Consider the following 17,972-nt stretch of genomic DNA (forward strand, 5'->3'; position numbering starts at 1 on the left):
TTTAAGTTAATCTGCATTTTAAATAGGGCTGTCAAACGATTACTCGCGATTAATCGCATCCAAAATAAAAGTTTGTGTTTACATAAATTATATATAAATCTATATACATGAAAATATTTCTTAAATATATACAAGCATGTGTGTATTTATATGTATAAAATAATTAAACACAATGCACCCACATATATTATGTAAACACAAACTTTTTTTTGGATGCGATTAATCGCTATTAATTGTTTGACAGCCTTAATTTTAAACAGTCATCTGTTAAAAGGGATAGTTCACCAAAAAATTTAACTTACCCTTAACTTTCCACTAGACACCAAAATAAATGAAGGCAGTATCATTGACAGTTAAAGGCATGACTTGTTTCCTTGGATCCCCTTATGTCAAGGTTGTCAAGGTTGGTTTATGGAGTCATTCAGGTTTTTGCTGGTATTAGTACCAATAGAAACCATGACTTTACAAAGAATGATACATTGGCCATGAATGATAATGATTTCCAGGACTTGAAGTAAATGATATACAAAACATATTATTCAAGTTTTTAATAAAAAACTTGTTACATTGATTTTAGCTTAGCAAATAATGGTTATGGCTTTTGGCTTTCATTTTCGACCACCGTCCGAGTGCTCAAATTATCCACCCGGAAGCTACGATAGCTATTTAGGAGTCAAAAAAGTAGGCGACAAAAGCAGAAAATATGAGCGGGAGTGTTGCCCGGAGCGTGTGACTCACTCGAGTCGTTCAATGGAACTAAGATGGTCATTAACGTTCACACTTCAATAGTGAAATACCCCCTCAGCCACCTGGCACAGGTGATTATATCCTTATGATCACAGAAGGGTGAAGAGAAATTTTACTTTGCCACCTCGACGAAGAGGGCAATGCTTCTGTGAATTAATCGAATGAGGGAAAAGTTCAAAAACTCAGGCATTTTTCCAGAGTCCTTTCAGTGCTTATTGGTAACATTTTATATGCTGGGAGGTTTTCATGAAAACATGTTCTGCTCAGTTGTGATGGCAATTTTTAATTGAATTGAGAATTGAATTTCAAAATAATTTGTGAAGTAAAACATCCAGGCCATAGAAACTCAGCATTTTCTAAATAGAGTAGCTGCCGTGTTGATATATATAATATATATATATATATATATATATATATAAGGATTTGAAACTTACAAATGTTGCTGTTTACACACAGAAAAATCAGTGTGGAAAAACTTCTTGGATCAGTGATCTTGAATGGCGGCCTAAGGCAACATGTTGTGGTTTGGTATTATTGAAAAGCTCATTATGGATTTTCCATTAAAAGTTTTGCTGAGGTAAATTCGGTCTTCGGCATGTCAAAGCTCACAAAGGTATTGAACTGAATGAAGATTATAGCCGAATTACTGACAGGAGAATATGGTTTTGTAAAACAGTCGTGACCAGCTATTTGATTTCTTACACTGATGCATCGTACTACGGTAGATAAGCCGTCATTGTATGGGAAACACACCACAGAATAGTGATTTAAACAACAGCTGTGAACATCCAATGAATAATGTTTTAGGCTAAATAATATTTTGTCATTTGGTCACTGCTGGAAGTGAAAACTCTCCCAGTTCTTCTCAAATTAATCCTTGTAACAAGACAGAAGACTGATGCAAAAACAACCAAACGTGTGGTAATACTTCAGAAACATTTATCTGTGTTAAAGCTCAAGGCTCTCTGAACTCTAAATAGCCATTGCTTTAAATTGATTCAGTTAACTAGAAAACACAAGGCCAATTTGAAATCCAATCATGAAATGAGCTGATGACAAATGGAGGCACACATTATACACAGTAATCAAACCATTTTTGCATTGCTTTGAATATTGTTCTTTGCTAGTTTTATGATTAAAGGGATGGCTTACTTACATCCAATCCTGTATGGCTTTCTTTATTTTTTGGGGTACACAACAGAGGCATTTTGAGACGATAAAAGTCAATGGTCACCAAAACATTCTTCAAAATGCATTAGATGATGGAACTGAATATCACTGTTAATCAAAATTGTGAATCTGATATTGTTGTAATATAAATTTAAAATTCATTTAATATTTTCATTTCCTCAGAAACTTACATTTTAGCAAGAATTTCGCAAGTTATTTTGTCTATTTAGTTACAAACAATAGATTAAAAACTTAGAGTGTCTCTAATTTAGAATCAGATTTAACTGAGAATCTGCAGGGACTAACTAAATTAAACACAGAAACTTTTAATAAATTCTTCTTATTATGATTTGATTGTTAAAACAGCAAGTGAAGACTTCTAGGAAGCGATTTCAACATCAGTCCCTCATTTCAATGTCAAAGGACTGGATCAATGTCTCTGAATCAATGAATCAGTCTCTGTGGAAATGCTTTTAGTTCTCAGGTTGAAACCACTGTCATTTTTGACTCTCTGTCCAAAGAACAAAAGATTAGAGAATCACATGTCTGATCTGATTTGTTCTACTAGAAGCAAGAGTTTGATTCTGAATAGACTTGATTAAACTCGAATGAAATGATTTTTATTTGTTCTAGTCTTTGAATCAAATCCGATGTGCAATACAAACGGGATCTTATTAATATTTGCCAAAATTCACACACTCAAAAATTTTAACCCAAATTTGGGTCAAATATGGTCAAACCCAAATGTTGGGTTAAAAATGTAAATTAAACATTTGACCCAATGGCTGAGTTTGTCCATATTTGACCCTTGGTTAAAACAACCCAGCATTTTTTAGAGTGCAAGTAAAGGGTGTGCGGACAATAGTTTTGCATGTTCGGATATACACTAAAATGCACATCAAAACAACGTTTCAACAAATGAGAGCCTCGCTATGGGATTGTGTCTGAATATTGAACTTGATGCCTTGCAGTGTGGGCCCTTACAATGGTTTTGTGATTTTCAGTCTTTTGGTGTCTATCCAAATGTACAAAAATGCAAAAATAAGTGTGATCTGTGATCTTTATGATTTACAACCGGCTGGTGACCTGAAACATTTACAGGAGCCCGATTTATCACTGCATCCATTGCTTAACCCATTAAAACCGGATCACACATCTGTGCGTGTTCACCTTTAATACCGGACCAGGCATCTGAGTGTAGTCGCCATAAAGCTTGGCAAACACGCCTGCATCATTTTAGCGGTGTAAATGTTTTTATCTACTACAGCGCTTGAGAAATTAAGAGTTTAGTTGGCTTTGACAAATTTTGACAAATATTTTGAGATTGACAACCCTGCAGAACACGAAATCCAGGGGAAGGAGTTGGATCCAGATCCCTTCTACACCCCCTGATCCCTAACCCCACCCCTAATCCTACCCATCTCCGCCCCCTGATCCCTAACCCCACCCCTAATCCTACCCATCTCCGCCCCTGATCCCTAACCCCACCCCTAATCCTACCCATCTCCGCCCCTGATCCCTAACCCCACCCCTAATCCTACCCATCTCCGCCCCCTGATCCCTAACCCCACCCCTAATCCTACCCATCTCTTACCCTTAGACCCTTAGATCTGGATCCAACTCCGCCCCCTGGATCTGGTGTACTGCAATGAGGTGCTGCTGAATATTTCTGGAAACCCTAAGGTTTTGGGAGGGGGTTTTAAGAAAAGTACTTAGGCATAAAAAGGCCTTTTTTAGCAGGCGTTTTAGGCCTAAATGGGTTCATAAAACATGACCATCGCTGCTGATGAATATTTATGGTAAAGCAAAAAGTAGTGATTTTGTAAGGGCACTGGGGCATCGAGATAAAGCGTGCGGGAGTATGTGCGTGTGTTAATGCGTACTTCCGTCTCGAGTATGCGAAAGTAAGTGCACCCTGCATGCTCCCCTTGTGTAAAAAGCATTTGTGTGTATACACTCATCGACTTGTGTATACATAAACACACATGACTGTGTGAGTAGGAGGGAAGCCTAGAAAAGGGAAGAGTTGGGCTTGAGTTGTCACAGACACCTGGATGGAAAGAAAGAGAAAGAGAGAGTAGCGGAGTGTAAAACAGTTGAGGAGGGACACAGCTTATTAATGAGTAACACACACATGTTGATTTCCAATTTCCTGCTGTAGCTCACATTTAAAAGAGAGGACAACAAGCAAGAGCCGGTGAGCGACCGAGGAAGTTTGTGATTCGCACCTGGTCGGACTTTTCTAGGTAAGCTGAACATTTTTCTTAGAGTACGTGTGTCTGGTCTGTGATGCAAATCTCTGCTGATCTGATGTGCGGTCTGGTTCAGTCATCAGCACCGATATTCCTCATGGTATTTTGGGAACATTAAATTCATAAATCTGCACAGCAGATGATTGGTGGTGGAGGAGAACTGCGGGTTCCTCTGGCAGGGCTGAACACTTGCTACTCTGTGCTGTAATTGAGCTTCGGCACAGAGTTGATGTGTGTTCTAATAGACTCTGCATTAAACATTAAGCACACTCCGGAGATGGAACAAATGGATCTGGAGCAAACCGAGCAGCACTCAGTCGCTCATAAACGACAGATAAGCGAGATTACCCGCAGCTAACTGCCCTGAACACGCTGCCATGCGACGCCTGCGTTTATCAACGCTTTTGTTGTAATTAAGTACAAAGAAACATCCAGAATGTGTCAAGGGGAGTAAAATGATCGTGAATCAAACACAGTCAGGTGTGAGAAGAAATTCTTGCTCGAGTGCTCGGATTCGCTTATTTATTCAACTAATTTGCGCTTGCATGCATAGTTCATCTTTTTTTAATTGTGGTCATATTTTAAGAGGATCTTCGAACACCGTTTTGCAAGTGTGCCTTAAAACAACGGCATTCATCGGAAATAAGTGACTTTGGATAAACGTGATTATGATTATTATGATTACAGTAGCAGATAATGAATTAATTAAGACACATTAGTACACATTACTATGTTATGAACTTAAAACACTTCAGCAGTGTTGATTTCATCCTGCCTAGAGTTTAGAGATTGGCTTTTGGATAATTAATGATAACACACTCACTCACAGCCTGGGAAATTATAGTTGGTTTCAAATGAACTCTAATACCCCCAGTTTCACAGACAAGGCTTAAAGGGATAGTTCAGTTTGAAATTATTTTTTGGTATGTTTTAACGTACCTCAAGGGCATCCAAGAAGTCTAAAACACAGAGAAGTCCAAATTAAACATGATTTAATGGCTCGTAAATGTAAGTACACATTGATGGCCTAAGACACGAAACGAGCGGTTTGTGTGAGAAAATGAACAGTAAGCTAAAACATACCAAAAATCAATTTCAAAGTAAACTATCCCTTTAAGCCTAGACTAAAGAATAAATGAATGTTCGAGCTGTTTTAAAAGAAAGCAACTTGCACTGATAGATCTTAAAATATGCCATTGTTTTATCTCAAGATGGACATCAGTATTGCTTGTTTTTCTACTATGGCACGTTTAAGTAACTTCACCAACCTAATCCTGGCTTAACCTAAGACCTGTTTGTGAAACCAGGCCATAATATCACGGAAAAAAAAACGCCGCTGCTAATAACAATACAACTGAAAGCGATTATTGGGAATGTTATTTGAAATGGCCCACATTCAAAATAATAATTTACTGTTGGCAAAATATGAAATCACATCAGGTGTTCACCTGCACGTATACAGTACAGGATTCGGCTTCATGCATAACAATGGCAAGTGTTTAGCCCTAAATACTCGAGTCTGTTGGACAACACATTCTCTCCCCTCTTTGAAACGCTGTAGCAACAGAATGACTGGAGGGGATCACAATGAAGCCACTGTTCTGCATAAAATCTTGCTTTGATTCAAGTAACTAATGGCTTGATTCTCTTCCCAGACAGATCCTGAAAATGACTCGCTCCGTGAGGGAGTTGTTGAAAGAGTACATGTCGGAGCGGAGGGTTCGCAAGTATCGCCTGGTGGCCAAAGATGGCCGCTGCAACATCGAGTTTGGCAACGTGATGCACAGAAACCACTTCGCCTATGTGCTCGACATATGGACCACCTTCGTAGAGAGCCGATGGCGGTTCGTCATCTTGCACTTCGTGGCGTCCTTCACCCTCAGCTGGTTCATCTTCGGCCTCCTCTGGTACTGGATCGCCAGAGACAACGGTGATCTAGCTTGGCAGAATCCAGCCAGTAACCACACGCCATGCGTCTACAGTGTGACCGACCTGACTTACGCTTTCCTCTTCTCGCTGGAGACCCAAACCACCATCGGTTACGGCAACGTGTACGTGACCAACGCCTGCTCAGGAGCCGTGGCTCTGATTGTAATTCAGAGTCTCATAGGTGCCATAATCAACTGCTTCTGGTGCGGGGTGGTTATGACAAAAATCTCCCTCCCCAAGAAGAGAGCCAAGACCATAACGTTCAGCGAATCCGCAGTCATCTGCCCTAAAAAAGGCACTCTTTGCCTTCAGATCCGCGTGGCCAACCTGCGCAAGACCTTGATGATCGGCAGCCAGGTTTACGGCAAGCTCTTGAGGACCACGATCACCCCTGAAGGTGAGACCATCATCATGGACCAGGTCAACATCGACTTCATGGTGGACGCCGGCAAGGACAACCTGTTTTTCGTCTGCCCTTTGACTCTCTGCCACGTCATCAATAGATCCAGCCCGTTCTTTGACATGGCCGTAGACACTCTGCACCAGCAGGAGTTCGAGCTCGTGGTGTTTTTCGATGGCACGGCCGAGTCCACCAGCTCGTCCTGCCAGGTCAGGACTTCATACATCCCACAGGAGATCATGTGGGGGTACGACTTTCTCCCCATCATTTCCCGCAGCAAAGAGGGAAAGTACCGGGTGGACTTTTCCAACTTCACCAAAATGGTGCCCGTCCCAACGGCTCATTGCGCGTACTGCTACCACAATGAGGCAGGACACCATCACCACTCCATAAACGGCATCGATAACCAGGGCTTTGAGGTCATTGAAATTGAGCCGCCCAGCAGCACAAAAATGTAAAACGTTTTGCCTGACGTGTCGTGTACTGTATGTATTGCACAGAGCAACATTGCGAGCTCAGCATCTTGCACTATACAAGAAGCACTGGACACAAACGCGTTTTTCCCTCACTGTGAGGACAAGAAGCAAGACAAGTGTTTTCATTTAGTTTAAAGAAAAACTGACGGAGTAAAACCCATCTTGCAGTCCATTTCTTTTAAGATTATTTTAGAGCATTTAAGCCCACATCAAGAAAACAATATTTTTTGTGTCTTTGTTGTGACAATATCAAAAATATAAAAGTGTGAATGCTTCTGTTACAGGGTCATTGTTGTCGGGAATGAGAGTATTAACTGCAAGTTCATTAATACGAGATTTTTATCGTATATAAAAGTCTAAGATGAACTGATTTCAATTATGTGTATGATCCAAATCACTCTGGGATGGTGTGTTCCTTTGTAAATTTATAGATATTGTTAATATTGTATTATTGAATTTGTAAATGCCATTTTTACTTTGTGAATATCATTTTTTATAATAAAACAAATATATCAATTGGAGTTTGGTGCTATTAAAATCTACATTGGCTAAAACAAACCACATGGGGGCGTTCAAGACAAAGCTATAGTTGACAACTCTTGGTCTTTTGAATCCACAGTGCTGGATCAACGTTATATCCATTCTCAGTCCCAAGCTGCGAGATAACAGCGACCTATTGCGTATCAAACACAGCCAAACAAAGCAGTCGTGTCACGGCTTTGCCCTAAGCAGCGATGAGTACTTGGAAATTTGTATAGCCCATAAAGCATGTAAGAAAGGGTGGTGAGTGATACATCCCTGTTGTCTGAAGCTGTGGCCCGCTGACTCACTACATGACACATCAAATAATTATGTAAGAGCCTTACATTAAATATTTTCGATATGGGATGATTGTAATACCCTGAAGAGTGTTAACTGCCAAACACTGAGAAGTAATATCTTACCTTAGACTATCCATATGCGTGTGCAATCCTTTAACACTGATGTACGTCAGATGGAGTAATAGCAGTTTTTGGCGCGCTCTCTGAGGGGAGGAAGTTGGTCCGAACCCAGAGTACTTCCTGTCTGGGACAGGAACCAAATGAGAGTGAGGATTCGTGGATTCGGGGTCACGGAGGGATGCAGGAAAACATTAGGTGCGTTCCATTCGACAGGGTCCCTACACAAGTGTTCACTGCTCCCTACTCCCTGAACACGGTATCAGTTGAAGTGGACTTCACTGACTTCCTGTGAAGTGATGTATCGATGTTCCCTTATTCCCTATGCCGTTTGCAGTGCCCTTCGAACTGAACATGTTCGTTCCCTTCGAATTGGAATCTCACTTAAAATGGCAAAATACCCTGTGAAGTCCACTTCGTAGTCCACTTAAGGTCGAATGGAACGCACCTTGAGGAACACAGTTGAGTCGGCTACAGCCTTCGCGTGTTCCTCCCGTAATTTAGTAATAAAAATCATTAATACTCAGCAGATTTAATGTGCCATCATGCTCCCCAGATGTGCTCATGATCACTCAGTGCTGGATTAGATGAAGTATCGTGCAGTCTAGACCTAAAGATTGATTCAGAAGTCGTCAGACACAGATTTTCATGGGTGATTTAATATTTAATTAAATACAGTTTGACTATTTTTAACGTGATCATATAAATTCCGTGCGAGCCATTACATAAGTTTAGTTTAGCGGTTTAGAACATCACCCTTTTAACAAATTGAATCAAAATATGGTTATATTTTATTTTAAGGTGGCATAGTTTTATGTACTTATTCAAACTGAGTACTAGAGTTACGTTTAGTGTTTGGTTTAGGGTTAGTTATTTGTAATTATGCATAATGTACTGTTGTAGTCAGTAAAATCACCTCAAATAATAACCTGCAACTGATGCATTGGTCAAATGACACACACACAGTTATATGGAGAGATTTTTAATGTAAAAACATTTATTTTGTCACATTTATTTTACCTATTCAACTGACCCTTTTACAAAAGGTAATACTTAATAAATTGCAGAAACAACAAAATGAACAAAAAAGATTAATTGCAATATTTCATATATATATATATTTATATAGCAATAAATTTAATATCCAAATACTTGCATATATAAAATAGCACAATTCCTTCATATCCGAGAGTGATCCAGAGATGAACAGTTGGAAATTTCCGATCATCTTTTTGTCTTAATGCTACAAAATACACACGCTTGTGTAAAACTAACACTGTTTTTTAGGCACATACGTTTGCCAGTGATACGATTTGGCACCGAGGGTTTATTATGGCACTTCGGAAAACCGATTGTCTCCATGCATGTTTGGTAAGGCATTTGCTTCTAGTGAATAAAAATATGAATTACATATCAAAATAACTTTCTTATTGTCATGGCAGCACACCAAGAACATTAGAAAATGCATTTTCTGAAAAATACAAGAGAACATTCATAAACTTATTGCCCATATGTACAGATACAAAACACCTACGTAGTTCAAACTACCTTCAGTAACTGATAAAAAAGTTTGCATTTTGACCGAGGTCAACTCGTATTAACGTATGATTCTTAACACTGTCACATATGAAAATAGCTCTGCATAATTTATACAGTAAGATGCTTTTAATGCCTAGTTGACCTTTGATCAAAACAAAAAAAAATAAAAAAATTAAGAAATACTAGCAAATAGGTCTGACAAACGCACAGCGTTCGCGAATCTCTGGTTTCAACGTCTTGTGCTGCTGTTATTTTGTTTTCTTTTCTTTCAAAGAGGTACTTTGCATGATGCCCACATTCAGCGATCCAATAATCTAGTCAGGATTGTTAAGACATATAGTGAATTTGAACACTTTGGCTGTTTTGAGATGAAAACGAGTGGATTTTCACTGAGGAGGCAAGGTAAAGCAGGTTTCGATCCATTCCACAAAGCTTTCACATCAACACCGTCTTCTTCGTCAGCATAGAGGAGCGCTAAAGATGAGTAAGTGAGTTTAGCTTGAGCCAGCTAGCCTGAGAAGCTCCTAAAAAACAATCAGGCGCCACGTCCTCCAGCCAGGAGGATAAATGGCGGCTGAATGCCAATATTTGTTCCAGTTGCCAGATTTGCTTTAGAAAAGAGAGTTTCAGTCACAACTTACAAAAGATAACTTCATGTAACCAAGGTGGGTTTAGATAAATTCCAAAAGGGAAGCAGGGACTCGGTCCAAAAATATAAACACTCGGTTCACAATTGCATTAACACACAGGGTGAGTTTACAGTGATTCGTTTTTTTCGGTCGGTCGGACGTACGCCGACTTATACATAATAGAGGTGGTCTTTATTTGGTAGAAAGGGACCCATCGGTGCAGCTTTCGGGTGTGGAAAGGCACGAGAAACATGCGCAAACTCTCCAAAACAAACACCAACCCAAGTCCTTTGAATAAGTAGTACTCCATTTTGAAGAGGATCAGCCATTTTTGGTCCACTTTCTCTGTCTTTCAACATCTGCTTCCTTGCACAAACGTTTCGGCCCAAATCCCTCCCTTTCCAGCTTCCTTGTTTGTCTTCTCTCCGAGTGCGGTTCAGGTTTCGGCATTCGGGGAGCGGGTGTGAGGTGAGGGGCTTTAGTAGTAACTGCCGAGGTGAGAATTGGCGTGACGTGGCATGCCGGGATTGGGATAAATCCCACCTGTCGGAGAGCTCCAGTATGGGGTCGTGGGCCCGAAGAAATTGGAGGAGGTGACGGGCATGGACGGAGGATGGGGCGAAACGAAGTTGACCTTCTGCTGGTGAGCGTGGTAACTGGGCACGTAGGGCAGGTCGGTGGGGTACTTGTACATGGTGGACTCGGTGGGATGGGGCTGCAAGGCCTGAGCGATGCCGTGGAAGTCAAACTTGTAGGCGTAGCGCTTGCCGTGCACTTTGGTCATGATGTTCTTGTCGTAGTAGTAGCGCAGGGCTCGGCTGAGTTTGTCGTAGTTCATGTTGGGCTTGCTCTTGCGCTCGCCCCAGCGACGCGCTACTTCGTCGGGGTCCGTCATCTTGAACTCTCCGTTGGTTCCCTCCCAGGTGATGCAGCCGGCGTTGGCGCTGTCGGAGAGAAGCTCGAGCAAGAACTGCCACAGCTGGATCTGACCCGAACCTGGACAACCACACGGACAGGGACATGCATGTGATAATATCACTACTGTTATGGGTCTTATATATGGGAATATTTGTCTTACTGAGAAGAAATTAAATGTTGTCGATTTGTGTGAAGTCACAAATGGCCAATGGGAAAGTTTCAGCATAGAATATTATTATATTATAAGTATATTTACCGAGAAATGTTCTCACCACTGGGTTTTTTCAGCCCGTACTCATGCTGACGCTTTTGCCAATGCGTAGACATACAACATGCATGGTCCCATTTAACATCAATATGAAGGCGCCTCCTAGTGGTCTAACCCTGACCTACCCCAGACCTAAACCGGATTGTGTTATATTGACGCTAAAGGGTGCCATGTGCATTGGATGTCTACGCATTGGCAAAAGCGTCAGTATATGACGGCTTTTTTACAGGATTAATCATTCAATTCGAAATTCACTCGATATTCATAGTTTACATTTTAGTCAATTAACAGTTAAATGCATTTAATGTGCTATTTACGTGCATGGAATGTACAGGCATTCACTGTGAGTGTTTCGGGAATTCAAACTCTATCACAAATATTTTATAATGATATTTTGATAGATAGGCTTTTTTGATCGTTATGGAAGCTTTTTCGCCACTGACAAATAATTGCGACTTTTTTTCTTACAATTGCGAGATGTGAAGTCAGAATTGTGAGAAATAAAGTCGCAATTGCGAGATATAAAGTCAGAATTGCGTGATGTAAAGTCAGAATTGCATGATATAACGTCGCAATTGCGTGTTATAAAGTCAGAATTGCGAAATATAAAGTCAGAATTGCGTGATATAAAGTCGCAATTCTGATAAAAAAAGACAGAATTGTGACTTTTTATCTCACAATTATGACTTTTTTTCTCACAATTGCGAGTTTACATTTCACAATTCTGACTTTATAACACGCAATTGGGTGTTTTCGCAAAAACATCTTTTCACAGAATTATGAGATATAAACTCACAATTGCGATTTATCAGGGCAATTCTAAGGGGGAAAAAAAGACTAACTTTTTCCCCTCAGAATAGTTTATATCTCACAATTCTGACTTTATATCAAGCATTTCTGACTTTTTAACACACAATTGCGACTTCATATCTCGCAATTCTGACTTAAAGTGTTACCAAAATTACTTTAATATTTTAGTTTTAAATTCATTTAGACCAAATCGTAGAATTTTAGAAAAGCAGAGAAATAGTATAAAAACATTAGTTTCTTCATTACTGAATCAGAATTTTGATAAAATATTAAAGTTTCTAAAATGACCCGTTTTTCGAAAAGTACAACGTAAAAAAGTTCTTGTTCCTGTTGTTACCTGGGTTTGCAAGTCGACTGCTAGTGGGTCCTAATATCTGGTAAGGGTCTGAAAGGAAAGAGAAATGAATCTGAATGTGACCGTAGTCAAATTCCACAGTTTTATTGGAGATCCACTAGCTGAACTGAAGAAGAATAGAACTAGCAACAAAAGGGACGTGAAAATGAATCTATAATCCAAATGCCACCTGCTAAATACATAAATATAAAATCTATTTGAAGGCTCACCTGGCTGAGGCCGAGCCGGCTCAGTGTTCTTGGACACGTTCTGAGAGACCACTGTAGGAGAGCCTGAGAAATGGAAAGGAAGAAAGAGAGAGAAAAAGAGTTCAGCACATTCGTCTGGGCGAGCAGACGCTCAAGTCTCGGTCCAAAGAAAACAAGGGCAAAATCTGGCCGAACTGCTGAGCACTTAATGAGCCTCTCCAGCTCCCAGCGTCCCTACTAAACTAAAGCCTGGCCGTCTGCGGACTCTCCCGTCCAGATCAAGAGCATCGCCCACCAACAATGATGCGTTTACGTGTCTGACCACCCAATAAAAGCAATTAATCAAGCCGGACACTGACCTTTGCCGCTGTGCATGTTGTTTGACCAGCCTGCCCTCCGGACGGCATCATAGGACGCATCTGGAGAAAAGAGAAAAGAATTTAAAGGGGTTTTTGTAACCTGCCATTGCTTTTCCAAAAAGCTCAGTACGGCTTTGGAAAATGTTTTAATGTTCCTGCAGAATTTTATTTGGATTGATTATAGCAGTTTATATCCAATGTCCTTGCCTGAGGAGCAAACTCGAGCTGTGTGTGTGTAACCCTAATATGTGGACAAAAATTCCCCACAAAGGTATCAATATCTGAAATCGTTATCCTTGTGGGGACATATGTTGGTCCCCATGAGGAAAACAGCTTATAAATCGTACAAAGTGATGAGTTTTGAAAATGTAAAAATGCAAAAAGTTTTGTGTGATGGCTAGAGTTAGTGTAAGGGGAGAGAATATACAGTTTATACAGTATAACAATCATTATGTCTATGGAAAGTCCCCATAAATCATGAAAACACAACAAGCGGTTTGGTTTTATCTGACAAACTCACAACACACTCACAGACTCAAGCAATAGTGTTGTCAGGATTGCAGTTTGAATCTGTTTGGTAAGAGCATCATGAACATCAGCTTGTCTTGTTTTTAGAGATCTCACATAACCACAAATTGCACACACATTTTGAGCACATAGGTACACACTGATTTTAGAGCCAAGAAATAAGTTATATCGTCTCCCAGGCTTCAGTGGAATGCGTTATGCTCTAACAATGAAATATTTCCTCCCATAACATGTTTTATTAGCACAACTTAAAAACATGAAATAGTTCCTCCTTTTTTTAAACTATGAACATTTTGAAAAGTAAATGTAAATGTACGTGGTGGTTAAGTGCATGCATATTTTTAATAAATGGATTCGTTTAAACACAAGAAACTCCTAACTCATTTCAATTTCAAATCATTGCTGCACTCCTTTCTCTGGCCTTCCTCACAACGTGCATTTATTTTGAATGCATGAATTATAAATCATATTTGTGCTGATAGGGATGGACTGGCTATAGAGAACATTGGGACTTTAAAGGGAGAGAAAAGTCACATTCAAGCCGCAGTGGATCTTCACACACTTCTGCATCTACTGGAGTCTGTAATGTGTTTATTTCTTATCAAAAGAATACTTCACTTTGAAATTCATTTTTGGTATGTTTTATCTTACCTCAAGGCCATCTAAGATGTAGGTGTCTTTGTTTCCACAGTATTCTCAATTTTGATATTTTTAGGTCAAACCGTTCGTGTCTCTCAGTCATATAATGGAGGTCTATGGTCACCACCTCAAAGAGCATGCACAGAGAAGTCCAGATTAAACATGATTTAATGACTCGTAAATGTAAGATGGCCTTAGACACGAAACAAGCGGTTTGTGTGAGAAAACGAACAGCATTTATATAGTTTTTACCTCTTGTAAACACAACCACGTCCAAGTGATCTGAGGCCGCGGGCGTTTTGTGGCAAAGAGGCAAAAACGATATAAATACTGTTTGTTTTCTCACAAAAACCGCCCATTTCGTGTCTTAGGCCATCAATGTGTACTTACATTTACGAGTCATTAAATCATGTTTAATTTGGACTTCTCTGTGCATGCTCTTTGAGGTGGTGACCATAGACCTCCATTATATGACTGACAGACATGAACGGTTTGACCTAAAAACATCAAAATTGAAACTACTGTGGAAACAAAGACACCTACATCTTAGATGAGCTAAATTATCAATTTATTTGGTCACACTTCAGATTAGGGTCCAATTCTCACTATTAACCAACTATTAACTATACTTTTGCCTCAATAAACTCCTAATTACTGCTTATTAATATTTAGTAAGGTAGTTCTTAAGTTTTAGGATAAAGGAATGTAGAATATGGTAATGCAGAATAAAACATTAATATGTGCTAATAAACAGCCAATATCTTAGTATTAGGCAAGCTAATAAGCAGCTTGTTAATAGTCAAAATCGGACCCTTTAATAAAGTGTTACCTTTTAGTTTTAATAAAGATGGATGAAACCTATTGAACAAATTTCCAAAAAAAATGTTTAATAACTCAGTCTAAGAAGCATGTGTTTTCACTGTAAGAGTGATCCCAGGAAACACAGGTTTTTATTCTCGCATGGCAACGCCGCATCCGTCCCCTCGGAAAATGGCCAGATTCCCCTTCATTCTCAAACGTACTCTTAAAACATTCCCATCATGCCTTGCAGCACTGTAGATATCCCTTTTTCCTGTACGGAAATGAACCAATGACTGGCACTAATCAAGTTTCTACATGCCCTAGATGGGCTTTTTGGCCTTGGTTCCAGAGCGAGTGCTTCCTCTAGGGCTTAGATGGGCTCTGTGTATGGCCCTATAGATGAAACTGCCAGAAAATGTTGGCCCAACGCTAGAATTATGTCTTTGAAAGGAACCGTTGTGGTATGACTGTCCTGATGGCTCGAACTTTAGTGCACAACTCCACCTGAACAGAGCTCGAGACACTTGCAGTCGTGATAAAACACTGCCCTCTTCTGGTCACTGTGTTGGAAATCTCTTCCAAGTTTGGGTGGAACTCAGAGACATTATCCTCTGAAGACAAAGAAAAATGTTTAGTTTGGAAAGCGCTGGTAAAAGTACATGGCCCACGTTTCAAAAGCAAAGCAGTCTCTCCAGCCAGCGTTTCTCAGCAAAAACACAATCCAAGAAAAAGGAAGAGGCTAATCTCTAAAAGCATCTCCTTCAGTGAGAAAGTGCACCCTGTTCATTGCTCCTGGTTATCGTGAAATGCACAGCTGAACTTGACGCATTGCATTATTAAATACACTGCACATCAGTTCAATCTGTGATCTGAGCCTTATTGATTAAAGGAATGAATCACTTAAAAATGTACGTTTCTCTTTAAACTTTTAAGAAAAGAAGTTTCAACAAAACGAAGGTAAAAATAAACGGTAACACTTTACAATAAGGTTTCATTTGTTAACATTTGTTCACTACTTATAGCATTCATTAATCTTAGTTATCAATGTCATGCACTATCAAAATCAAAAGTTGTAACATTAGTGACAAGATTTCTAACAATGAGATTTTTATTACCATTGGCAAGCGCTTCGGTAACACTTTACAATACGGGTGCACTAATAATGCATTAATTCATGCTTGATTAATGCTGAGATAAGAACTAAACCATTAATTAATGATTACTGCATCAGCAAGTAATAAAGAGTCTATATGATTAGTAAAACATGAATTGCTATTAATTCAATGTGTCATTGTGCATTAATTCCTTAATAACATATTTTATTAACTAATAGTGTAAATTAATGTGTTAATTACCACAATTAGTCAAAGCTATGCACTTCAACTTCCAGTTGTCTGCTTTAATTCATCATTAGCTAATGATTTGCAAAGGTATCATTATGCTATGACTTTACTTGATGGGGCACATCATTATTAACTAGTCATTTAGTAATTTGCACATGAATTTGCACTAATGAATCATGTATTAATGCTTATTAGTGTACCTGTCATATTATCTGGAAGTTGAAATACAAGGCTTTGGCTCATTCGGGTAATTAACATATTAATTAATAATTATTTGGGAGTAATCCACAATTACATGTTTAATTAATAACAATTCATGTATGAACTAATACATTAACCTTACAGACTCTTAATTAGTTCCTAATGTGGTAATCATCAATGAATAGCTTAGATACTCATTAGTAATTCAGTATTATCTGTGCATTAGGTATTAGTGCACCCGTATTGTAAAGTGTCAACGCTTCAAATAAATTCCTCATTGCCAGTTCATGTTAGCTAATGTTAATGAACGAGACCTAAAGTGTTACCAAATAAAAACATCATTAAAATGAGTCCAAAGAACTTTACATTTCACGTCTTCAGAAGTCATATTGCTTTGTCACTTGCAAGAACCAACAACATTATTTTTACCGACCTCTAAACTTAAAGATTCTTCAAAAATGTTCTTTTTTTGAAAAGCATTCGAGTTTGTAACGACACAATGAGAATTTCAATTTTAATTTCATTTGGATGAAGCATTGCCTTCAAGGCAACTCAGATGCATGTTTTTGAACTCTAAATAGTGAAACTGCATGAACTGCGCATCCAGACACTAAACCTGTGTAATTTCTGGGAAAAGTTGCCTTTCATTTAATGTTCCTCTATTTTAGGCCTTCTATCATTCTTTGTCCTCAAAACACTCACTCTTTCCCTCTAACGATCTTCCATCCTTCACTCTCTCGGTGTCTGTCAGATCTGATCTGGAGCAGGGCCGGAGAGAAGAGGAGAGAGAGAGAGAGAGAGTCCTGAGAGAGTTACGTTTCCTGCCTGCCGAGTCTGCTCACACAACCTCTCTTTCTTTTACTGGCCTTTTTTTCCCTCGTTTTTTCATCCCCCTCCACCATGAAAAACACACAGCAGCCAGGAGGAGAAGAGGGGTCAGAAACGGATGGGGAGAACAGAGAGAGATGGAGAGCAGACGGGACACATCATCGGAATTCGCAAAGAAAACAGTGGTGGTGGCCGTCGCTACTGTCTGATAGAGACGAGGAACGAACACTGACGGATCCCACCACCAGATCTTCTCAGCGAGGCCCGTGTTCCTAATTCAATCCCAGCGAGACAGATGTGCATCTGGGATATGGATAGATTGGATCGGATGCTTTTTTTTAAACGTCTCCTGTCCTGATTGGATGGCCATAAATTTAGATTTGCTTCGCTGTCAGTAATGCGTGCTATTCTCCGGCACACATCACAGGGCCGAGCAGGCCGTCTCCAGCATGTTGTGTTGTTAGTGTGCTGTGTGTGTTTGGGTGTGGTGTCTCCTCTAGAGACCAGGCTTCTGCTCTCAGAGTCAAAACAAGATTCTCGCCCAGCCAGACGTCTAGACTAGCTCAGTTTTTAAACGGGACGTAAAAAAGTTCAAGGTATATGGACATTTTTAAGCAAACTAATGCCTAAAGTGAGATACAAATGTGGCCGTTT

The 17,972-nt window shown here is 39.6% G+C and overlaps 3 protein-coding genes across 6 annotated transcripts in view; 1 reads left to right on the plus strand and 2 right to left on the minus strand.

Moving 5' to 3' along the window:
- kcnj5 (potassium inwardly rectifying channel subfamily J member 5) overlaps positions 1-8,052 on the minus strand; it is a 66,894-nt gene extending 58,842 nt beyond the window's left edge. The window contains exon 1 of the mRNA XM_039647437.2: positions 7,919-8,052. The gene's annotated coding sequence lies outside the window, so the exon portion shown is untranslated. The remainder of the gene's footprint in view (positions 1-7,918) is intronic.
- Positions 3,947-7,495, plus strand: LOC120459939 (ATP-sensitive inward rectifier potassium channel 1). 2 transcript variants are annotated; one of them, XM_039647438.2, is made up of 2 exons: positions 3,947-4,163; positions 5,825-7,495. In XM_039647438.2, the coding sequence occupies exon 2, from the start codon at positions 5,838-5,840 to the stop codon at positions 6,954-6,956; it is 1,119 nt and encodes a 372-aa protein (XP_039503372.2). In that variant the 5' UTR covers positions 3,947-4,163; positions 5,825-5,837; the 3' UTR covers positions 6,957-7,495. The 2 variants fall into 2 exon arrangements, with proteins under 2 accessions (XP_039503372.2, XP_039503373.2); XM_039647439.2 differs by having other exon boundaries at positions 5,829-7,495.
- A 907-nt stretch (positions 8,053-8,959) lies between the features above and the next one.
- The window catches only part of fli1 (Fli-1 proto-oncogene, ETS transcription factor), a 35,752-nt gene continuing 26,739 nt past the window's right edge, over positions 8,960-17,972 (minus strand). For all 3 annotated transcript variants that reach the window (XM_089135267.1, XM_039647433.2, XM_039647434.2), the window contains 4 exons: positions 12,979-13,038; positions 12,641-12,703; positions 12,414-12,461; positions 8,960-11,076 (listed from right to left, as the gene is read on the minus strand). In XM_089135267.1, coding sequence (XP_088991393.1) covers positions 10,559-11,076; positions 12,414-12,461; positions 12,641-12,703; positions 12,979-13,038 — 689 coding nt within the window. In that variant the 3' untranslated portion in view covers positions 8,960-10,558. The remainder of the gene's footprint in view (positions 11,077-12,413; positions 12,462-12,640; positions 12,704-12,978; positions 13,039-17,972) is intronic.

The sequence above is a fragment of the Pimephales promelas genome, chromosome 10 (assembly GCF_988280905.1).
Source record: "Pimephales promelas chromosome 10, fPimPro1.hap1.1, whole genome shotgun sequence".
Lineage (NCBI taxonomy): Eukaryota > Metazoa > Chordata > Actinopteri > Cypriniformes > Leuciscidae > Pimephales > Pimephales promelas.